This window comes from Thamnophis sirtalis, unplaced genomic scaffold (genome assembly GCF_051295495.1).
Source record: "Thamnophis sirtalis isolate CommonGarterSnake01/CBP01778 unplaced genomic scaffold, rThaSir2_p1.2 scaffold_2, whole genome shotgun sequence".
NCBI lineage: Eukaryota > Metazoa > Chordata > Lepidosauria > Squamata > Natricidae > Thamnophis > Thamnophis sirtalis.
The window spans coordinates 62,777,226-62,801,998 of record NW_028261382.1 but is presented as its reverse complement, the minus strand read 5'-3'; the positions used below and the strand labels follow the sequence as shown (position 1 = coordinate 62,801,998).

Here is a 24,773-nt window from a genome sequence, read left to right as displayed (position 1 = left end):
GGCTTCGAGACATGCAGTTCATGTAAGACCAACTGACATTCAAATGAAAGCCAGAAGCCCATGCAGTAGGAATGTTTCTTAGAATTTAGAATAATAGGGTTAGAAGGGACCTTGGAGGTCTTGTAGTCCAACCCCCTGCTCCAACACAAAACCCAATGCCAGGGGTGTCAAACTTGATTTAATTGAGGGCTGCATCAGGATTGTGTTTGACCTCAGGGGGGCTGAGGTGGGCGTGGCTCAACATCACTCATGTTGGGTGCACCTGTGGTGGCCAAGTGCTAAGGCAGGTCTTCCTTCAGACCTGCCCTCCCTCTCATTATAATCTTCCTTCCTTCATCCCTTCTTTCCTTCTTTCTTTCTTTCCTCCCTCCCTCCTTCCCTCCTTTCTTTGACTGATGATGAGAGTTCCACAGAGTCAAAGAATAACAGAGTTAAGAGGGGCCTAGGTCCAGCTTAGAAGTCCAACTTAGAAGCCCAGAGCTCTGTACCATTCCAGATAAACAGCTGTCTAATCTTTTCTTAAAAACCTTCGTTTCTACTTGGTTCTAAGTTGCTTCTCTCCTTGGTCAGTTTCCACCCATTGCTTCTTGTCCTGCCCTCAGGTGCTTGACTCCCTCTTCTTTGTGGCAACCCCTGAGATATTGGAAGGCTGCTATCATGTCTCCCCTGGTCCTTCTTTTCATTAAACTAGACACGCCCAGTTCCTGCAACTGTTCTTCATATGTTTTAGTCTCCAGTCCCCTAATCCTCTTTGTTGCTCTTCTCTGTGCTCATTTTTTGCCTTAGAAATCCAGTCATCCCCTTGGTTCAGCATTGTTTCTTTTGTCCAACGATAAATGGTCATTTTTATTTATTTATTTGTAAATAATAACATTTGTGCTAGTAGTTCCCGACTCTAGGGGACGGTGCTCATCTCCATTTTAAAGCCGAAGAGCCAGCGCTGTCTGAAGACGTCTCCGTGGTCATGTGGTCGGCATGACTAAACGCCGAAGGTGCACGGAACGCTGTTCCCTTCCCACCAAAGATGGTCCCTATTTTTCTCCTTGCATTTTTTATGTGCTTTCGAACTGCTAGGATGGCAGAAGTTGGGACAAGTTGCGGGAGCTCACTCTGTTATGCGGCGCTAGGGATTCGAACTGCCGACCTTTCTGATCGACAAGCTCAGCGTCTTAGCCACTGAGTCACTGCGACTCCTATTTATTTTTCTTTATTTTTTCTTTATTTGTAAAGGCATCCAAATTTTGGATTCCCCCCTCCCCCCGCTAGATCAGACATTAAGTCAAGGGAGGGAGAACGGTGGGCTAGATTTTAGGAGGCCGATCTTTATTTCCTGGTAAGAAAACCCTTTAAAGAAACAAAAAACTAAACTGCACTGCAGTGGAAGGCTTAGATCGATTTTAGCATCGGTTAATTGAATCACAATCCGTCTTTGGCCATTCCAGTCATAGCCCCCTCTTTCCAGGCATGGTCTCCAATGAGAAGAGCCGTTTAGAAAGCAAACAAATCAGCATTCAGCTTTCGGGAAGCTATCTAGAACAAGAAGGTATTGTTAAAACATAAGCTTGCAACAAAGCTCGGAGGTGATCTATGCATTCCAAGATATGATTATCTCGGCCGAAGACTTCTTGAGCTGGCCACTCACCTAGCTGGACCCCTTAATTAAAATTCTAAAGAGCGAAGAGCTTGGCAGAGCTGGGAATTTGTGTGTGTGTGTGTGTGTGTGTGTGTGTATCCTTCGGCTTCCCTGATGGGCAAAAAAGGTGAACGGAGCTGGAATAAATTCCGACCAGGCACACACATTTGGCTAGATGAGTTCTCACCTCTGACATTTTCCCAGATGGGGAAACATACAGGAAAGAAATCTACATTGCTGTTTTGCAAAGACGTGGGGGGGGGGGAGGGAGGAGGCGCTCTGGAAACAAAGTGGAACGGGGCTTTGGAAATGACGTCAATGTAGCCGGCCTTCCTCTGAATGTCCATTTCTGGAACCTTCACGAACCTTTTATGGATCTGAAAGAATGTCCTATAGAACGGGAGTCCCCAAACTTTCGGACCTCAGGGACCATTAAATTCATATTTTTTAAATCCCACAGACCACTAATATGGTCTGGATAATGACTGCTTGGGTGGGCATGGCAAGGTGGTCATGTGACTGGGGAGGTGTGGCCAAGTGGATGTCAAGGGGTGCCTTGTCAGCCTCTCCCCTCCCCTCCCAGCCACTCCTCACCTGCCCACCTGGGCTCCTTAGGGCCCCAACAGGAAGCAGTTGCTGGAGCTAAGCAGCCACCAAGAGAAAGAGTTGGCAAAACAGCTCAGTTCAAATTGGATCTCTCTGAGAAGGAGGCTCAGCAGAAGCACCTCATTGAGGACTAGGAGCATAGGTTTTCCAAGCAGAGGGAAGACCTGTGGGAGTGCAAGGGCAGGGACCGGCGCCTGGAGGCTCACTGGGATGAGATGGTAAGCCAGTTCCAGGCCATGATGCAATCAAATTGGAATAAGGCCCTCCAGCTCTTTGCCACCAGCGACGCTTCCCTCCAGCCTTCACCCAGAGCCTGAAGCAGAATAAGCCATAATTAGAACTAGAATAACAGAGTTGGAAGGGACCTTGGAGGTCTTCTAGTCCAACAGGCAAGAGTCCCTATACCAGTCTGGACTAATGGCTATCTAGTCCCTTCTTAAACATCTCCGTTGATGGAGCACCCACAAATTCTGGAGGTAAGCCCTTCCACTGGTTAATTGCTCTCACTGTTATGAAGTTTCTCCTTAGTTGTCTCCTTGATTAGTTTCCATCCATTGTTTCTTCTCCTGCCATCAGGTGCTTTGGAGAGCAGAACAGAATAATAGAGTTGGAAGGGACCTTGTAGGTCTTCTAGTGCAGCCCCTCACTCAAGCAGGAGAACCTATACCATTTCAGATAGATGGTTGTCTGGTCTCTTCTTAAAAACTTCCAGAGATGGAAGGGAGGGGGGGAGCGAGGGAGGGAGGGAGGGAGGAAGGAAGGAAGGAAGGAAGGATAATAGAGTTGGAAGGGACCTTGGAGGTCTTCTAACCCAGCCCCCTGCTCAAGCAGGAGACACTCTACCATTTCAGACAGATGGTTGTCCAGTCTCTTCTTGAAAACCTCCAGTGATGGAGCTCCCACAACTTCTGGAGGCAAGCCGTTCCACTGATTAATTGCTCTCACTGTCCCCCCAAAATTTCTCCTTCATCCTAGCTTGCATCTCTCTTTTACTTGACTTGCTACCACTTAGTGAATGAATTGAGTTCCTGGCACAGGTAGCTCATGTCTGTTCCTTTTGGATGTCCATCCATCGTGTTCCAAGAGGACCTTGACATCTAACAGGTGGTGGGCTGTCCACGGTGTGTCCTCAGATGGCTGGTAAGACCTATATGGGCACATAATGTTTGGCCACATGTCGGGCAGAACCTGTGAGGGCAGCTCTGGCTTTGCGGAGTGCTTGTCTCTTGTGCTACAGTTGTCCTCCTGTCCTCAGATGCCTGACAGCCTTGGTGGATCAGCGTGTGCCATGTCAATTGATCATGTGCCAGGGTTTCCCAGGAGGAGGTGTCGATATCCAGGACTTGAAGGAGGCTTTCAACATGTCTTCGTATTGCTTCCTTTGTCCCCCGTGCGATGGCTTCCCTTAAGGCAGCTCACCGTAGAGGAGCCTTTTGGGGATGCGATGGTTTGGCATCCTTGCAACATGGCGTGTCTCTCCGTACCTTGTGTGAATACCTCAAAGTTCTCCTCTTCCGCCTCCTTACGCTTCACCCCCTTCTAGCAGTAATGATGTTAATTAGTTAAGTAATGAAACATGTGCAAGAAAACCACCAAGCTCAGAGAGCACCAAGGACCCCACAGTCCTCTTCCTCTTCATCCTCCTCTCCACAAATCCCACTTTCTCCTAACACTGAAGACACGACGTGACTGCTGATCTGCAGATTTGAAAAGCCCGTTTGCACTTACAACGACCCATGTACACAAGTCCAAGTTAATTCAGGTCAGAAAATTAGCTGGGCCTACCGAAAGTAAGAGGCTCAATGGCTAAAATGCTGAGCTTGTTGATCAGAAAGGTCGGCAGTTCGGCGGTTCAAATCCCTAGCACTGTGTAACATAGTGAGCTCCCGTGACCTGTCCCAGCTTCTGCCAACCTAGCAGTTTGAAAGCACGTAGAAAATGCAAGTAGAAAACTAGGCACCACCTTTGATGGGAAGGGAACAGCTTTCCATGCGCCTTCATCGTTGAGTCATGCCAGCCACATGACCACGGAGACGTCTTTGGACAGCGCTGGCTCTTCGGCTTTGAAATGGAGATGAGCACTGCCCCCTAGAGTTGGGAATGACTAGCATGCATGTGCGAGGGGAACCTTTACTTTTAGAGAGTGGATTATTGCAAGAGATGTGCTGTAGCCTCCAGAGCAGAAGACTGAACGTAAGTGAAACAATGCCAGAAAGATAATTATATGTATATATATATATATTTTTAAAGAAAACTTGATTCAACAGCAGGTCAAACCTGTCTCTTTCCACCAAGAGATTTCTCTCTGAAAGGACCAGTTGTCTCTTTTTGGTACATAAGCTTAGAAATACCTTTGATGGGATTTGACTGTAGGAACCAAAGCTGTCAGCCTCTGAACTAGTTCTCCTGAAGACGGGTTAGGGTTGATGAGGGGACTACAGGCCAAAACATACGACGAACAGTTGCAGGAACTGGGCATGGCTAGTCTAGTGAAGAGAAGGACTAGGGGAGACAGGATAACAGTCTTCCAATATGTGAGGGGCTTCCGCAGAGAGGAGGGGGTCAAGCTATTTTCCAAGGCCAGACAAGTAATAATGGATGGAGATTGATCAAGGAGAGATTCAACCTGGAAACAAGAAGGAATTTTCTGACAGTGAGAACAATCAACCCATGGAACAGAAGTTGCCTTTGGAAGTTGTGGGAGCTTCATCACTGGAGGCTTTAAGAAGAGACTGGACTGCCATCTGTCAGAAATGGTCTGCTTGGGTGAGGGTTGGATTAGATGACCTACAAGGTCCCTTCCAACTCTGTTAATCTGTATCTGCATCCATTTCTTAAGGCTACGCAATTCAGATCCAAAACCATCTCCTGCGGGAGCTGTCACGTCAAAAGCTATACAGATATTCCTCAACCTACGACCAGAATGGAGCCCAAGATTTCTGTTGCTAAGCGAGACATTGGTTAAGAGAGTTTTGCGCCGTCTTGCGACCTTTCTTGCCACTGTTGTTAAGTGAATCACTGGAGTTGCTCAGTTAGCAATCCGGTTGTTAAATGAATCTGACTCTCCCATGGATGCTGCTTGTCAAAAGGTCGCTAAAGGGGATCTTGTGACTCCGAGGCAGTGCAACCGTCATAAATACGAGCCAGTTGTCAAGTGTCTGAGTTTGGATCACGCAACCAGGGCGATGCTCGTGAGAATAATGTCCCTAAGTCACATTTTTCAGTGCCTTTGTAGCTTCGGATGGTCACTAAATGAACTGTTTGTAAGTCAAGGACTACTATTAGGAATATAATTCTAACGGTTGGGTTGGCAATATATAAACCATATAGCAACGCTGTACCTGTATCTTTAAATCATACTGTAAAATGTGATTGGTTGCTGTTTCCTCAATCGGCCATAAGAGGGAGCCAGAATGACTGTTAGTTCTTTGTTAGATGCTGGGCTGATCTGATCTGAGTGTTTTGGAAGCTGGCTGTTAGAAAGTGCTGTGAGCTATTGTAAGTTTTGCAACTGCTAGCAAACTTTGAGTTCTGAACTGATTATAGGATACTGGACTATGTTATTTGGATTATCCCTTAACTGAAAGACGTTGATGACTGACTGTCTTATCCGTGTATGACTTGGACTGTTTGATGGACTCTGATACCGCTATTTCTACAAAAGTAAAAGCCTATTTAAACTGCAATGTCTCTGTATGCTGGTTTTTGTGTTCTTCAACACAACTCTCACAACACTTCTCTGAACGTACTCACTCTCCCAACGGGGAGCTTACCTAACAACTACCTGCACTTAAATCTTGAGTAGCCCCCCACCAGACTCCCCCAAAAGCAAATGCTGCTAGGACAAAAATCAATACGGTGAATTAAAATTTAATGCCAAATGAATGAAATGCAGCCGATAGGATGAGTCCCCAGGCGCTGAATAATGCCTCCTTCCAACCTGTTGGAAAAATATTACAATTTGACCGAAATGTTTGGAGGCCCTTGTGGACAATCAGCGTCCCAGTCTACTTGCTGGAAACAGATCGTGTGTTGTGGTTTTTGTGGGGTGTGTGTGTTGGAGGGCAGTGTCATTTATTTACAGGCTATTCGCTGTCGCCTTTGGGGTGCTTTTGAAAGAGTTCGTCAGGCATGCTGAAGTTGTGTGTGGGCTTCCCAGTTCTCCAGGACAGGAAGCGCAGTAAAAAAGGCACATGGGGTCTGCTTCACCACGAGACTTGTGCATCCAGCCAGCAAACTTAAAGCTACAAAATCCGCCCGGGACAGGATCGTCTTCAGCGAGGCACGAGATCCTACCAAATCACCCCAAATATGGCTACCCTCCCTATTCTCGCCCACCCCACACCCCCAATTCTATGAGACCCAAAGCAAAGTTTGATTCTATTGTCTATTATATATGGACAAGTCTTTCTTGGTCACCCAACGACACACAAAGATCAATTGGGGGTAGCTTCTGATTGACATGGGGCAGGTGAAGGCTCACTAGACTGACCCTCCTTTAGAATCAACCCAACGAAGTCTATCAAGGAACGAGTCTCAGGTTGGTGTTCTCCTTGACGTCAGTTTTTTTGACATTGACAAGGCCAATCCACCTTGTTCCTTTAAAAAAGAAAAGTAAGAATAACATCCCAAAACTATACGCTGGCCTCCTTTCTTATCGGCATCAAAATTTCTTCATCGGAATCCTATTTAATCTACAACCATCGGAGAGATTAAGCACATGGGATTTGGAGAAAAGATGTTCTTTTTAAGCTTGGAGATCAATGCCTTCCGTGTTTTATCCAGTTTTATCCAGTTCCTTCCGTGTCAACGCCTTCCGTGTTTTATCAATGCCTTCCGTGTTTTATCCAGTTTCTGATCATCCATTTTTGCCCCGAGCATCTCTGTACTACCAATCTAAGTCCGAAGTTGGCATCTTTAGACATTTCTACTTCTAGACACCGGCCAGTATCTCGGTTGATGATGGGTCCATTCTGTAAGGAAGGAAAATGAAGGATTGTAAGTTTTCAAAGACAAGCAAAGAAAAACAAAATACCGTAATACAAATCACCTCAAAGATATGGGCAGGATTAAAAGGCTCTTTTGTAAATGCTACGATCGATTGGGTGAAGTAGAATTCCAAACAGATATTCAAAAAAATGGCAGAGAAGATAATCATCATTAAGCAGGTCAAATCCCAGCATTGTTAAGCAGCTTAAGGTAAAGGTTCCCTTCGCACACCTGTGCTGGTCGTCCCCGACTCTAGGGGGCGGTGCTCATCTCCGTTTCAAAGCTGAAGAGCCAGCGCTGTCTGAAGACGTCTCCGTGGTCATGTGGCCGGCATGACTCAACGCCGAATGCGCAGGGAACGCTGTTACCTTCCCACCAAAAGTGGTCCCTATTTTCCTACTTGCATTTTTTACATACTTTCGAACTGCTAGTTTGGCAGAAGCTGGGACCAGTAAGCTGGGAGCTTTCTCCATTGCGGAGCTTACTGCGGCGCTGAGGATTTGAACCGCCAAACTGCCGACCTTTCTGATCGACAAAATCAGCATCTTAGCCACTGAGCCACTGCGTCCCTCTAAGCAGCTGATGATATATCTATCTTAGATCTTTTCCTGACCTCAATTCTTCCACTCTCAGGCTTTTATTATTGGCCTTCAGCTGATATCAAACTGAGGGAAGGATTGTGCAAAATATAAAAAGAGGATAGACCAAACAAGCTAGCACTGGTCTAAAAAAATTCTGTAAAGTGAGCTTAAGAATTAGAGGAGCCATCAAAGTAGGACAAGATAGGGACCTCCTGTTGACTTTAGCAGGGAAGTGATCCGTATCAACCTTTGAAAGTCTTTTCTTATAAAATGATCAAGTCAGGACCTTAAATAATAGACTAGTCCTAACTAGATTTAATTCCCATAGAACAAGCCATAATTAGAATCTAGAATAATAGAGTTGAAAGGGACTCGGAGGTCTCTAAGTCCAACCCTCTATCCAAGCAAGAGACCTTATACCACCCCAGACAAACGGATGTCCAGTCTCTTCTTGAAGGCCTTCAATGATGGAGCACCCACAACTTCTGGAGACAAGCCATTCCACTGAATGATTGTTTTCACTGTTAGGAAATTTTGCCTTAGTACTAGGTTGCTTCTCTCCTTGATTAGTTTCCATCCGTTGCTTCTTGTCCTGCTTTCAGGTGCCTTGGAGAATAGATTGACTCCACTGCGGCATTGCCCCAAATACTGCTAATGAATGAATGAATGAATGAATGAATGAATGAATGAATGAATGAATGAATGAATGAATGTCTGTCTGTCTGTCTGTCTGTCTATCTATCTATCTATCTATCTATCTATCTATCTATCTATCTATCATCTATCTATCATCTATCTATCTGGCTATCTATCTGCCTGCCTGCCTGCCTGCCTGCCTGCCTGCCTGCCTGCCTGCCTACCTTCCTATCTATCTGGCTATCTTCTATCTATCTGGCTATCTATCATCTGTCTGTCTGTTTGTCTGTCTGTTTGTCTGTCTGTTTGTCTGTCTGTTTGTCTGTCTGTTTGTCTGTCTATCATCTGTATCTCATCTATCCATTCAAGCATCTATCTTCATCCATCCATCCATCTTATCCAGCCATCAGAATGGAATGGAATCGAATAGAATAGAATATGGAAGGGACCTCGGAGATCTTCTAGTCCAACCCTCTGCTCTGGCAGGAGAACCTATACTATTTCAGGTAAGTGGCTGTTCAATCTGTTCTTAAAAACCTCCAGTGGTGGAGCCCCCACGATTTCTGAAGGCAAGCTCTTCCATTGGTTAATTGTCCTCCCTGTTAAGAAGTTTCTCCTTAATTCCAAGTTGCTTCTCTCTGTGATTAGTTTCCACCCTTTGCTTCTTGTCCTGCCCTCAGGTGCTTTGGAGAATAGCTTGACTCCCTCTTCTTTGTGGCAGCCCCTCAAATATTGGAAGACTGCTGTCATGTCACCCCAATCCATCTCTTCCATAGACTAGAAATACCCAATTCTAGCAATTCGTCATACAGTTTAGCCTCTCTATTTACTTCTCAATATATTTAGAGATACATTCAACCGCATCATTCTTAGCAAGGATCATTATCAGAACATTTTGGGTCCCAGACCTCTGAACTCTCAAATTTGCAGCCAGACCAGAATAGGACTTAAATAATTGCTACTAGATGGAGCAAGGAAAGAACACCCTCCTATCTCAGATGAAAATTGAAAAAAGCAAGCAAAATATGGAAATTGCACTCTGTAGAATTTAGAAGGGAAAGAAAAATCGGCACGCTGGGATGACTCTGCTAACTCTAACAATGAAAAAGGAGATAGCCAGAATATTAGATTTTCAAAAATGGAGAATGTGGAGACCTGACTACAGTGTTATGTGCTGGTGTGGGGAAGAATTTAAAAGCTTGGCTTTGTGTGCTGAAAAAATTTGAACCAAAGGAAAAGGCTGCCTCAAAAATGACTGCGCCGTGAAAAAAAGACAAGTGAGGGAAGAGTTAAATATGCAGCTTTCTCCTTCCAAACGCAAATTCTTCTGTTGGGGACAGGCATTGCTTGCAGGCACCAGGAAAAGAGAGAGTCAAAAAAAATGTAATCAAAATGACTGATTGCTTTATTTCCCTTAAATGGAAAATCAAATTGTTTGAGACTCTTCATAATAATAATAATAGTTGGGGAATATTTCTATATGTCAGTGTGTTCTTTTTCATGTATGTTTCCCTTTCCTGGCGTGGAATGCTGGCTAGCGATGTAAGTCTAATTTCATTTCAGCCTCCATTTCAGTTCCCAGAATTCCAGAGAACTCCCATGATACTCAGCTCCCAGAATTCCAGAAAACTCTCAGAATCCTCAGCTCCCAGAATTTGAGAATTCCCAGAACTTTAGAGAACTCCAAAATCCTTAGCTCCCAGAATCCTCAGCATTCACACAGCTACCAGAATCCCATGGAATTTGCAGAGTTCTCAATTCCCATGGTGGTTGAGAGTTGTAGGAACAGGAATCTCAATACATTTGGAAGGCAATAAGTTGGCAATGACTTGGGAAGTGTAATACTTGAACAGAATAAAAATTCCCTTTCAGTTCCACACTTATAGCTGTGGGGTCTTTGGTGCCCTCTAAGCTTGGTGGTTTTCTTGCAGATGTTTCATGACCAAACTAGCTAACGCCATCAGTGGTAGAAGAGAGTGGTGATAATCTGATAGCACTGAAGATATTATCTAATTGGATGGTGAAACTTCTGGAAAAAATATCAGCCAAGCTTAGGGAGCACCAAGGACCCTACAGCTATTCTCCTCCTCTTTACCTCCCTCCTCCTCCGTTCTGCAAGCTCCACTCCCTTCTAGCACTGATGCTGCTGCCTAGTTGGGTTATGAAATGTCTGCAAGAAAACCACCAAGCTCAGGGAGCACCAAAGACACCATAGTTCTCGTCCTTGTCCTTCTCCTCCTCCTCCTTTTCCCCTCCTTCACATTGCAAACCCCACTCTCTTTTAGCACTGATAATGTTGCCTAGTTTGGTCATGAAATGTTAGGAAAAAAACAACCTAACTCAAGGAGCACCAAGGACCACACAGTCCTCCTCCTCTGTGCAAAACTCACTCCCTTCTAGCACTGATGATGTTCCCTAGTTGGATCATGAAATGTCTGCAAGAAAGCAACCAAGCTCAGAGAGCATCAAATACTCCACAGTTCATCCCTCAGCTACAACTATTCTCTTCTATCAGTATCCCTTATATCTATATATTCCGATGTACCTGTGTGAAGTCCCAGAGTCGCTGGGTTGGTCTCAGCGTATCTTCACATTTCTTCAGTGCGGGGGTCCTTCCTTTCCCATCATCTACTAGGCATTTTGAGTCGGGTAGGAACGCCGTGGATCCCAGGGGGCCCAGTTGCAACAATCCTTGGGTGCTGTAACGGACGAGCTGAGATCGAAACCAAATCAAAGATAATAAGACCACAGTTAAATCTAGCACCACCACGAATGCAACAAGAGAGCTGTTGTGGCCCGCCAGCATCCAGTGGAGCTGGCAGTAGATTCAGACAGTGAGGAGGTTGGGGAGGAAGATGGGCCAGTCCTGGAGTCTGGGGAAGGCTTGGATGAGGGCTCTGCATCGGAGGCAGAGAGGGGCCAGGGCCGTATGCCACTTATCAGCTGCCTTCGGAGTCAGACATCAGTGGGGCAGATGAACAGCTGGAGCCTGTTCCCAGTGTGTGCGTGCGCAGAGTGGCCAGACGAATGGAATAGCTAAAGAACAGGGGTTGATGTGGGAGGAAGGCGGACGATGAAGGGCCCCTCCCAGAGGAAATAAAAGAGGAACCAAAGGGGAGTGGAGTTTGCAGGAGACAATTAGTTCACTTCATTGCCAAGTTCTGCAGATCTCAGCCTGGCAGCTCTCCAAGCCAGATAAGGTCTGTGACTGTAAATCCTCCCTTGAAAGACTTTGCTGGATAGCAGCAATAGCAATAGCAATAGCAGTAGACTTATATACCGCTTCATAGGCCTTTCAGGCCTCTCTAAGCGGTTTACAGAGAGTCAGCATATTGCCCCCAACAATCTGGGTCCTCATTTTACCCACCTCGGAAGGATGGAAGGCTGAGTCAACCCTGAGCCGGTGAGATTTGAACCGCTGACCTGCTGATCTAGCAGTAGCCTGCAGTGCTGCTTTTAACCACTGCGCCACCTTGGATGGAAATGAGCAGAATTCACAGTCAATTAATAAAAGGGGTTTTTGTTGGGACAAGCTTCATCCTCTTGGGCGGCCTAGGTCAGAACAAAAGCTGCTAAACATTTAGCTCTCATCTCACTGTTCAACTACCACCTCTTTAACATTGATCCTCCTCACCCAAATCCATGAGGTCTTGACTTTGTGGCCAAGGGACACAAGCCTGTTTTACATTAAATGTGCCTCTTAGTTTGGTTAAAGGTTCCTCAAGACTTTGTGTTGCTTTGCTCAACCTCCAGCCTCAAACCTAGCTTGAAAGGGAAGGAGGATTAGTTCTCCTTCTCAAAAGTGAAGGTCTCACTTGACCTCAGAAGAGCATGCAAAGGTGTGTTTTTACCTGGGAAGACATTCCGTGGCATGGATAGAGGATGGCTTTATTGTCATCTTCTGCGCCCTGGTCCAAGCAGTATCCACTGGCTTTGCTGTTGCGTACCTGAAACCAAAAGCAAGGTAGATAAGAGGTGAAGGGAAAGAAAGAGAGATAGAAAGGAAGGAAGGAAGGGAGGGAGGGAGAGAAAACAAAAAGAGAAAGGAAGGAAAAGAAAGGAAAGAAAGAGGGAGGGAGGAAGAAAAGGAGGAAGGAAGGAATAGAAAGAGGAGAGAGAGAGAAGGAGAGAGAGGGAGAGAAAGTAAGTAAGTCTATGAAGATTCTCAGTCATCCATGTCATGGTTGTCCCAAAGGTGCTTTTTTCAGGAGACAGCTGGACGAGAGAGAGAGAGAAGGAGGGGGAAAAGGAAGGAAGGAAGAAAAAAAGAAAGAAGGAAGGAAGGAAGGAAGGAAGGAAGGAAGAAGGAAAAAAGGAAGGAAGGCAGGAAGGAAGAGAAAGCGAAAAGAGAGAGAAAGGAAAAGAAAGGAAAGAAAAAGAAAGAAAGAAAAAGTGAGGGAGAGAGGGAGGAAAAAAGGAAGAAAAGAAGGGAGGAAGAAAGAGAAAGGGGAGAGAGAGAGGGAGAGAAAGTAAGTCTATGAAGATTCTCAGTCATCCATGTCATGGTTGTCCCAAAGGTGCTTTTTCAAGAGACAACTGGAAAAAGAGAGAGAGAGAGGAGGGGGGAAGGAAGGAAGGAAGGAAGAAAAATGAAAGAGAAAAAAGAAAGAAGGAAAAAAGAAAATAAAGAAAGGAAAAAAGAAAGAAAGGTACATCTAAAACATTTTTGCTATTATGCTTTGGTAATTGATGATTTCCCTCTTTGAAGTTGATCTGACATTATGGACCATGGAAGGAGACTCAACCCAGGTCTTCAACTCCCAAAACCGTGACTTCACTGTCTCCTATCTAACTAGCTTTCCACTGGGATAAACCAGAAATCCAAACCAAACTGCAGCCAATGAATACTCTCTTATCCCATTTCCCAGCCAAGAGTCGTTTAAAAAAAATATGGCCCCTTCGCTGAGAGTAATAAAACCGAAGAAGAATGGCTTTAAATAAATAAGCCAAAACTCTCCAGGATCAAACTTGGCTGGACGAGCCGAACATCTTAGAACTGATGTGAATCTTCTCTTCTGAAAAGACAATATAAAATACCGTTTCATCGCCCATCGCAAACGTCAAGGTCAGGAAGCAGGGAGTCCTTTGTGTTCCCGCAATGTGCTTCCAGCGTTTAAGTGGGAACAGTGTGGCTTTACGACACAGGATATTGTTATTCAGGAGTGAAGATATGTTGGGGTTTTTTTTATGACCCAGACTTTTTAAAAAATAAATAAATAAGAGTGTTTCGATGGATAGGAAATATATTTTTACAACCTCTCGATGTGCTTTATATCCTTGCTCATATATTTAGCTGCTCCGTTGACAAGAGGCCAACGACAACGAGGCTCATTTTTATTAGGATGTCTTTGAGCAGGAAAATAAAAATAATAAGCTATCTTCCAAATCGCAATTCCAGGAGACAACCAGAGAGAAGGGGCCTGGTGTACATCACACTCGTAACCTGATTAGCAATTACAGCTGGGCAGCATAAATAGGAGCGCCGAGCCAAAATTGTCTTGGCAATTTCTCAAAAATGTCTCCCCCCCCCCCGTTTGAAAGAAGCGTCCTCTCTTGGTGTCTCTGTCTTATTTCTTAAGACTCTGGGGGATTATTTCTGGATTTATGGGGGGGGGGTTGTTTCAGCTGGAGTTGTGGGAGGGGAGACACGCTTCCTTCTACATCGCTCTGCAGCTTCACTTATTCAAGAGCCAGTTTGGTCTAAGGGTTAAGGTACCCGGCTAGGAAACAGGAAACAGGGAGTTCTAGTCCCACCTTAGGCATGAAAGTGAGTTGGGTAACTTTGGACCAATCATCAGGAGACAGTGAGTTCTAGTTTTGTCTTAGGCATGAAAGCTAATTGGGTGACTTTGGGCCAATCACCAGGAGATTGTGAGTTCTAGTCCCACCTTAGGCATGAAAGCCAGCTGGGTTACTTTGAGCCAATCACCAGGAGATTGTGAGTTCTAGTCCTGTCTTAGGCATGAAAGCCAATTGGGTGACTTTGGGCCAATCACCAGGAGACAGGGAGTTCTAGTCCCACCTTAGGCATGAAAGCGAGTTGGGTAACTTTGGACCAATCATCAGGAGACAGTGAGTTCTAATTTTGTCTTAGGCATGAAAGCCAATTGAGTGACTTTGGGTCAATCACCAGGCGATGGGGAGTTCTAGTCCTGCCTTAAACATGAAAGCCAATTGGGTGACTGGGCCAATCACCAGGAGACAGGGAGTTGTATTCCCCCCTTAGGCATGAAAGCCAGTTGGGTAACTGGACCAATCATCAGGAGACAGTGAGCTCTAGTTCTATTTTAGGCATGAAAGCCAATTATGTGACTTTGGGCCAATCACCAGGAGAAGGGGAATTCTAGTCCCACATTAGTCATGAAAAATAGCTGAGTGACTTTGGGCCAATCCTTCTCTCTTAGTCCATCCCACCTCACAGAGTTGTTGTTGTGGGGAAACTAGGAGGGGGAAGGGACATTAGCAATTATTTATAAAAATAACAAAAATGAGATATAAACAAAATAAAAAGAGTGTTGCAAAAGTGTACGATTATTATTAATATCTTGAGGGTATCTAAAATATATGCTGCCTTGCATTCATATGAGTTTTACCACCCTGTAATCCACAATAGAATGATACAATAGAATGAATGAGCTGGAAAGGACCTTGAAGGTCTTCTAGACCAACCCCCTGCTTAGGCAGGAAATCCTATACCATTTCAGACAAGTGACTGTCTAGTCGCTTCTTAAAAACCTCCAGTCATGGAGTACCCACAACTTCTGAAGGCAACTTCTGTTCCACTGGTTCATTGTCCTCACTGTTAGGAAGTTTCTCTTTAATTACAGGTTGCTTCTCCCCTTGATCAGGTTCCATCCATTGTTTCTTGTTCTGCCTCCTGGTGCTTTGGAAAATAGACTGACAAACACACACACACACACCCTCTGTGGCAGCCTCTTAGATATTGGAAGACTGCTATCATGTCACCTTTAATTCGTCTTTTCTTTAGACTAGCCAGCCCAGCCGAGACAAGCATAAAACAGAACAATAGATTTCAGAGACGGGAATTCGCACGTTACCTCTCCGTACGTGATGGTGTTGTTGTAGACCCTCATTTCAGGGTAGACGTTCTCCAAGTACCACTTAAAACTCCGGCACTGCAGACGTTGCCTTAAAGCAACCCTTTCTGACACGTCTCCAAAGTCAACGCCAGGGTTCTGGGAGACACAAAACCACAAAACAAGATTCTACCCAGCTTGTTCTCCAGTTCACACAATCCTTGACTTGGTCTACAGTCCTGTTCTTCTGCCAACCTACCCAATCCCCCTCCCTCCCACCTCCCTCCCTTTTCCTCCCTTCCCTTCCTTCCTTTTCCTTTCTTCCTTCCTTTCTTTTTCCTTCCCCATTGTCTTTCCTTCCTCCCTCCCTTCCCTCCCTCTCCTTCTTTTCCTTCCTTCCTTCCTTTCTTCCTTCCTTCCCTTCCTTTTTCCTTCCCCATTGTCTTTCCTTCCTCCCTACCTTTCCTCCCTCTCCTTCCTCCCTCTCCTTCCTTCCTTCCTTCCTATTGTCTTTCCTCCCTGTCTCCCCCCTTCCCTCCCTCTCCTTCTTTTCCTTTCCCTTTCTTCCTTTCCTTCCTTCCTCCCTTCCATTGTCTTTCCTCCCTCCCTCCCTTTCCTTCCTCTCATTCCTTCCTTCCTTCCCTTTCTTCCTTCCCATTGTCTTTCCTCCCCTCCCCCTTTCCCTCCCTCCCTCCCTCTCCTTCCTTTCCTCTTTCCTTTCCTTTCCCTTCTTTCCTATTGTCTTTCCTCCGTCTCCCTCCCTTCCCTCCCTCTCCTTCTTTTCATTTCCCTTCCTTCCTTTCCTTCCTTTCCTTCCTTTCCTTCCTTTCTTCCTTTCCTTCCTTCCTCCCTTCCCATTGTCTTTCCTCCCTCCCTCTCCCTTTCCTTCCGCTCATTCCTTCCTTTCCTTCCTTCCTCCCCTCCCCTTCCTTCCTTCCCATTGTCTTTGCTCCCTCCCTTCCCTTCCCTCCCTCTACTTCCTTTCCTCTTTCCTTTCCCTTCCTTCCTCCCTCCCTCCCTCCCTCCCTCCCTCCTCCCTTTCCCTTAAGCAGCTTCTGAATCTAGAGATGCTTTTTTAAAAAGCAGAAATAAATATTAATTAAATCTCAGCATAATCGGGTAGGGAGGGTGGAATGGTATCATAAAAGGCAGAAGTACTTCAATTGAGGTTTCACCAAGTGACCTGTCTATCCTCTTGGCTGATAAGCAGAATTCAGGAATGTTCCACTTGTGGGAAAGAGGCCTTGTCCTCCCCTTACCGTCATTGGTATGTTCCACGCCATGTACACGTGGGATTTGAAGTCATCCATCCACAACTTCAGCCGCACGCAGGGCATTGCGTTTGGCGTAATAGTCGATGTCGTTGTTGTAAGGTTTCTTGGTGCGCTCAATGTGAGCCACCCGGGAGCAAGGCAGGACTTCCATGCTCCCGCCACACTGCCAGACCTGTGGGAAAAGTTAAGGCCATTATATGACAGTGGATAAAAATCGGTCTTTGAGAATGATTCTACCCAGAGCAAAAGTGCTGTTCTGGTTTTGAAGATGAGAATGGCCTGGGTAATTATTAAGTGTCCTAGAATGCAGAATTCGTGACCCGACAAATGTGCGCACGACAAAAGCGCACCGACAAAACTGCGGCAAAAAAAGTGATGTTATAAACGTGCCCACAACAACGCGCTGACAAAACTTCGTCCACAAAAGCGCTTTAAGTTAAGGTAAGGGTTAGGGTTAGGTTCAGGGTTAGGTTCAGGGTTAGGGTTAGGGTTATTAGGTTGTTATTAGTTTTTTGTTGAAGGTGCGCTTTTGTAGGTGCACTGTTGTCAGTGCACTTCTGTGCGCATTCGTCGGCACGATTTCGACCTTCTGGTTTTATCGCCGCGGTTTCATCGGCGCACTTTCATCGAGCGCGTATTTGCCAGTGAACCTGCAGAATCATAGGACTGAGAGGGACCCCAGGCAGTGTCTACCATATTTTTCAGACTATAAGACGCACTGGTGTATAAGATGCACCGAGATTTCGAAGAGGTAAGTAAGAAAAAAAGTTTTTGCCTTCCCCCAGCCCCCAACAGCCCTCCACAGGCTTCAGCAGGGCTGGGACAAGGCAAAAAAGCCTCCATTTTCATGAAAAAACAGCCATTTCCCACAAAAACGGGGCCATTTTTGCTTTGGCCAGGCTGAAGCCTGCAGAGGGTTGCTGGGGGCTGGAGAAAGGCAAACAAGCCTCTATTTTTGTAAAAAAAAGGCCCACTTTACGCAAAAATGGGATGTGGGGACAGGGCTTTGGGAGGCCCAAAAATGACTGTATTCAGCATATAAGATGCACCAACATTTGCACCCTCTTTTAGGGGGGGGGAGGGTGTGTCTTATACTCTTATACTCTGTAAAATATAATAATTTTTTTTAAAAATCGTTTTATTTTTTCTTTCCATGTACATTCACAAATATACATTCTTGTAGATACTATTATCAGTTGACTTCTAGCATTTATCGCAATCTGCTTAAGAATATAAAGGACACAACTGGGATCATTTTCTTGCCACCCTGCATCTCCATCTTATTTGCAACAACCTTATTCCTTCCTTCTTCCCAACGTCCCTTCTCTACCTTCTTCTTTCCTCCCTCCGTTCCCTCTTCTTCTTTCCCCTCCCTCTCCTCCACTCATCCTCTCTTCTCCTCCTCCTTGCCCACTCTCCTACTCTTGCTTCCCCTCCTTTCCCCTTTCTTCTTTTTCCTCCCCAGAGGTGTTTAATTTTGAATACAGAATAACGGAGTTGGAAGGCACCTTGGAGGTCTTCTAGTCCAACCTCCTGTCCAAGCAAGAGAATCTATACCAGTTATTTCTTGCTTGCTGTCTAGTAGCGTTTTCACCACATATCACCAGCCCCTGTTGATTTACATATGAGTAACAGAAGATAATGTGGGGAAATAGAGTCCATTAATCCACATGCAAAGGGATGGAGTTTTAGAGGGAGGGAAGGTGGAGGAAGAGAAAGGAAGAAAAGAAGGAGGAGGAGAAACAGGGGGAGGAAGGAGGAAGAGAAAGAAAGACAGGAAGGAAGGAAGGAAGGAAGGAAGAAGATGGAGCAGCGGGAGGGATGGTGGGAAGAGAAAGAAAGAAAGAGAGCAAGGAAGATAGGAGGAAGAGAAAGGAAAAATTGAAGGAAGGGGGAAGGAAGGAAGGAAGGAAGGAGAGAGAGTGGGAGGGATGGTGGGAAGAGGAAGAGAAAGAAAGAAAGAGAGCAAGGGAGGGGGAAGAAGAGAAAGGAAGGAGGAAGAAAGAAAGAGAGGGAAGGAGGGAGGAGGAAGAGAGGAAAAGAAAGGAGGGTGGGAGGGAGGAGCTACTTTTATTAGATGCAAAACACCCAGACTTTTTCTAAATATATATCTTTCCCAAATCTCATAGGGCCAAATTCAGATTTTGCAAGTGCAGTTTCCACCCTTGACCTTGGCCAGTAAGGGAAAGGGAAAGGTTCCCCTCGCACATATATGCTAGTCGTTCCTGACTCTAGGGGGCGGTGCTCATCTCCATTTCAAAGCCAAAGAGCCAGCACTGTCTGAAAACGTCTCCGTGGCTGTGTGGCCAGCATGACTCAATGCCAAGGGTGCACGGAACGCTGTTACCTTCCCACCAAAGTGGTCCCTATTTTTCTGTTTGCATTTTTACATACTTTCGAACTGCTAGGTTGGCAGAAGCTGGGACAAGTCACGGGAGCTCACTCTGTTACGCGGCGCTAGGGATTCGAACCACCGACATTTTTCTGATTGACAAGCTCAGCCTCTTCGTCACTAAGCCACTGTGTCTCTTAGCCGGAGACACCCTCAAAGAATGGGTTTGATCCACAAGCATCCCATGTGTTTGCCCCCTGCCCTGGTGCCCTCAGCTCCGAAATCAAATCAAGTCCAATCCTTCTGCTATGGGCAATGCCACCCTCCGCCCCCTTGTTCAAGATTAAGTGAACAAAGGGTGAGACTTTCCCAGGAGTAATGCTCTCCAATTGCTAAGAACACTGAAAACTCAGTGTCAGTATTGATGTGGAGAGGCCTGTTGAGGTTGTTCCTTCATTAAAAAGATAAACTTTTCCTTTCCTTTGCAAATGAAGATTTCATTCACATAAATATCCTGCAGGGTTTTGATTTTTTTAAAGAAAGATCTGGTTCCTTTAGCCCTGGGGCTTTCTACATTTTTTTTAAAGTTACATAAGATGTATTTATAACCCTCCCAAGATGGATGGTAATGCAATATGTTGAGACTTAAAAAAAAGCATTAAACCACAGGCGTTAAGGAAAAAAGTCCAACTCATCTATATATGCAAGGCAAATAGTTATTTATTCAAGCTACATTTTCTCAATGCCAAAATCTCCCTGAAGTTTCTCAAGTTTTCTTCCCTTGAAAAAAGAAAGAAAGAAGGAAGGAAGGAAGGAAAGGAAGGAAGGGAGAACGTAGAAAAGGAAGGAAGGAAGGAAAAAATAGGGAAGAAAGGGAGAAAAGAAGGAAGGAAGAAGGAAGGAAGAAAAGGAAAGAAGGAAGGAAGGGACAGAAAGAAAGGAAGGAAGGGAGAAGAAAGAAAGTAAAAAAGGAAGGAAGGGACAGAGAAAAAGGAAGGAAGGAACAGAAAGGAAGGAAGGGAGAAAGGAAGAAAATGGAAAAGGAAAGAAGGAAGGAAGGAAGGAAGAAAGAAAAAGAGAGAAAGAAAGAAGATTCAGTTTGTCTACTTCATTCTCAGAATGCACGAAAAAATTCTTTTAGATTTTCTCTTTGCAGGTTTTTTCTTTTAAAAAAACTTGTCTCTAGTGTTAATGGTGCAAAAAGTCATATTTGACCATTATAGCTCCGAGTCCTCAATTTTTCTCTATTTCTGACATTTTACAAAGCTTCTTGAGCTTCCTGACCTGAAAAAACCTTGTGAGATGATTTCCTTCCTTCCAAGCATGTTTCTTTGAGACTTAAATGGACCATGAGGAAATTACAGAGGGAAGATCAATCTACTATGAAAAATTAGGCCAGTTATGTACAGGTAGTCCTTGATCTCAGTGGGGCCCAGGATTTCTGTTGTTAAGTGAGTTTTGCCCCAGTGCAATAGCACTTAGACTTATATACTGCTTTCCAGCCCTCTCTAAGCGGTTTATAGAGTCAGCCTCTTGCCCCCAACAATCTGGGTCCTCATTTTACCCATCTTGGAAAGCTGGAAAGCTGAGTCAACCTTGAGCCAGTCAGGATCAAACTGCTGGCAGTGGGCAGAGTTAGCCTGCAATACTGCATTCGAATCACTGTGCAAGGAAGGAAGGAAGGAAGGAAGGAAAACACGTGTGAAGCGAATCGGTAGTAAAACTGGCAGCAACCCACCCCTGCATTGTACTGCAAACTAGGGCATACAAAACCTTTGCCAGACCAATTCTTGAATACAGCTCCTCTGCCTGGAATCCACACTGTATATCGGACATTAATACGATTGAGAGAGTCCAGAGGTATTTCACGAGAAGAGTCCTCCACTCCTCTGCTCACAACAGAATCCCTTATGCCATCAGGCTCAAAATTTGGGGCTGGGATAACCTAGAACTAAGTCAACTAAGGTCTGACCTAAGCGCAGTAGACAACAGGTAGGATGCTACCACATCCTACCTGTCAACGACTACTTCAGCTTCAACCGCAATAATACACGGGCAAACAACAGATACAAACTCAAGGTAAACTGCTTCAAACTCGATTGCAGAAAATACGACTTCAGCAACAGAGTGGTCAACGCCTGGAATGCTCTACCTGACTCCATTGTTACATCTTCAAACCTCTACCGTGACCTCACTCCATTCCTAAGAGGTCTGTAAAGGAGGCGTGCATAAGCGCACCAGTGTGCCTTCCATCCCTGTCCTACTGTCCCCATTTATTCGTACCCATTTCTTGTGTCCATGTCCATGTTTATATTTATACCTGCTATCTCGTACATGTTAAGACAAATAAATCTTTCAACTCTATAATTCTGTAGTTCTGATCCCAGTATTGCTTGTTCCCTATTTCAAATATTTTTATATTACTGAAAGGAAATGAGGGTCAGACAAAAATGGTTAAGTATTGGCTGTTCTCAACCAGCTCTGTGAATATCAAGTCAAAAAGCATATTTTGCTTATCCTGTCTTTAAAAAAAATAACACCAAGACTAAACCCTCATAAGACAGCTGCTTGTTGAAATTTCTAAAAGGTTAACTGTGTGGACCAACACAATATTTGACAGAGCAGGCTTTAGATCATAAGCAGAATTCAACCGGAAGTGTCCTTGATGCTCTCTGAGCTTGGTTGTTCTCTTGCAAACGTTCTATTACCCAACTAGGCAACATCATCAATGCTAGAAGAGATTTGCAAAGAGGAAGAGGAGGTCTGTGGATCCTTGGTGCTCTCTGAGCTTGGTTGTTTTCTTGCAGACGTTTCATCACCCAACTAGGCAACATCATCAGTGCTAGAAGGGAATGGGGTTTGTGGAGAGAAGGAGAAAGTAGAGGACTGGGCGATCCTTAGTGCTCTCTGAACTTGGTTGTTTTCTTGCAGACATTTTATTACCCAACTAGGGAACATCATCAGTGCTGCTGCTGATATTATCTAGTTTGTGTAACAAAACATCTGCAAGAAAACTCAGAGGGCATCAAAGACCCCTCATTTTAACCCTGTGCTGCAAAGATTCTTCTTTATCAGAATTCAAACTTGGAGGGGGGAAGACAAAAATACAAGAATTTAAAAGTTCTCCAGAAAAACATCTCCATATGTTTGTTTTCAAGTTCTGGTTAGTTTCTTGCTAACCAGGGAGAGGGGGGAAAAATCACTTTGCCATTTCTGTTTTTCAGATGAGCTTTTATATCCTTTAAAAGCATTCACAGTTTGATCTGGCTATTAGCAGAAGTGATGGAGAAATGGCGAAGATTTCAAAATAAGTACACTGAGGAATTCATAAAGGTTCTGAAATGGGGAGAAATTATGGCTGGGATCCATTACAAACACTCCATCTCAAAATGTTTCATTGCTGATCCTATTTGTACCAGGATTCTGTCTTTTTCTCAAAGATATATGATTCTAGAGCTGACATGAATGGATGCCGCATTAAGTGTTTCTGCTGAACCTTTGTAAACTTTTTGGCTTTTTCTGAAGGAAGTTTACAGAGAGGGAAAAAAACTGCAGTTAAAGAGGAAGGGGAAAGGAGGAGGAAGAGGCAAAAAAAAAATTCAAAGTTTGGCCAGACTGTTTTCAGATAATCCAATATTCTTGTCTACAGCTTTATTAAAAGGAGGAGGAGGAGGAGGAGGAGGAGGAGGAGGAGGAGGAGGAGGAGGAGGAGGAGAAGGGGAAGGAGGGGAAGGAGGGGGAGAAGGAAGAGGAGGAGGAGGAGATGGAGAAGGAAGAGGAAGAGAAGGGGGAGGAGGGGAACGTAAAAGAAGGAAGAGGAGGAGGAGAAGGGGGAGAAGGAGGAGGAAGAGGAGGAGGAAGGAGAAGGAAGAGGATGATGATGAGAAGGAGGATGAGGAGGAGGAAAAGAAGAAGAAGAAGAAGAAGAAGAAGAAGAAGAAGAAGAAGAAGAAGAAGAAGAAGAAGAAGAAGAGCAAAATAGCAAGAATAGCAGTCATGACTTTGAGGGGAGACAGTCTCTTGTTAACCTTATAGGAGAAAAATCCCTTAATCATGGCCAACACTGAAATATTTCCTAAAGAATTTTACACTCAGCATTCTTTATCTCTTTGAGGGTTTTATGAGCAGAGATAAATCAGGCAAATTAATAGTCTGGCACAATGGGAGGGAGAAGAAGATAAGATTAGAGGGGGGGAGGAAATAGGATTTTAAAAATGACCCACATATTTTAACCGCTAATCCAACCCTAAAAAAAAATAGTAAATCCATTTTGCGAGCCATTCTGACAAAGAACATCATTCTTCTGACCCGATGGGTTTAGAGATTGACCTAAAAAAAGATTTTTTCCCCCTACGAGATAAGGTTCTTTTCTGTAAAGACAACTAAATCTCCTGTCTTTCTGAAACAATCAATTATATTTGAAGGAGGAAAGGAAGACAGGCGTGTTATTTAAAAGCGTCCCCAAAATACAGAAAAGAGAAAGGGAGGAAGCATCTTTGTCTTACACCACTGAGCAATGGAATTCAGGATGGACCTCATAGAACAGAAGCCCTCAAGATACGGCCCGCGGGCCGTTTCTGGCCCGCCGAAGCCATTGAGCCAGCCGGGCCATGAGGCTGCCCCCGTCCACATTGCTCTGTCCACATTGCCCCTCCCACCTGCTGGCTCCTCCCCCTTCTGTGCATCCCGGCCTCCAGAGAGAGAGAGGGAGGGAGAGGGAGTCTCTCTCTCTCACATACACACACACACACACACACACACACACGTCCCTCATACACCCCCAAGGCAGCCACTATCCTGCATTCCACCTCCCCCCCCCCCCCCAGGAGCATAACAAATCAAAGTTTAATTTGCGTGTATCATTTGGGCTGCTAAATTTGCTACGTCCACCCAGTCACATGACCATCTAACCACACCTGCCCAGTCACATGACCACCTAGCTATGCCACGCCCCCCCCACCTGGTCTGGCACCCCCAACAGTCTGAGGGAGCCGTGAATTGGATGTTTAGAAAGTTTGAGGACCCCTTCCATAGAAGATGGCAGGGAAACGAACTACTCAGCATTTCCTCCTTCAGCAAAGCATGTCTTTCATATTGAAGCTAGAGGAGATAAGCTTGTTTATTTTAATTATCTCACACTTCTAATGAGCTACTTCTAATAGAGTGCCTTCTTATGTTCCTTTATACCTATCTAGGGAGCTTCTGAAGTAAGCGAGCTGTGCTTCCTACTTGGTGGAAACTCATCATTCTCTTCTGTACCGCTCGGCATCCATTCAGTTAGCAATAGCAATAGCAATAGCAGTTAGACTTATATACCGCTTCATAGGGCTTTCAGCCCTCTCTAAGCAGTTTACAGAGTCAGCTTATTGCCCCCACAGTCTGGGTCCTCATTTTACCCACCTTGGAAGGATGGAAGGCTGAGTCAACCTTGAGCCGGTGAGATTTGAACCGCTGAACTGCAGCTTAGCAGTCAGCTGAAGTAGCCTGCAGTGCTGCATTTAACCACTGCGCCACCTCCGCTCTTATTGGGGTTGATGAGGAGAAAGGGATTTTTGCATACAGTGGACATTTTCAGCAGCGATTTTACTCAGTCCCACTTCCTACTCTAAGCTGAGGTGGATTTTGATGCCCCTACCCCCCAAAGCAACCATCCTGGGACGTAGGCTGAGGACTTTTTTTTTAAAC

The 24,773-nt window shown here is 45.0% G+C and overlaps 1 protein-coding gene across 1 annotated transcript in view; it reads right to left on the bottom strand.

The window, feature by feature from the left end:
- Window positions 1-6,096: 6,096 nt before the first annotated feature.
- Window positions 6,097-24,773, bottom strand: part of GALNT9 (polypeptide N-acetylgalactosaminyltransferase 9) — a 140,492-nt gene continuing 121,815 nt past the window's right edge. The window contains 6 exon segments of the mRNA XM_087705783.1: window positions 6,097-7,212; window positions 10,991-11,158; window positions 12,297-12,392; window positions 15,504-15,641; window positions 16,742-16,795; window positions 16,797-16,928. Coding sequence (XP_087561909.1) covers window positions 7,066-7,212; window positions 10,991-11,158; window positions 12,297-12,392; window positions 15,504-15,641; window positions 16,742-16,795; window positions 16,797-16,928 — 735 coding nt within the window. The 3' untranslated portion in view covers window positions 6,097-7,065.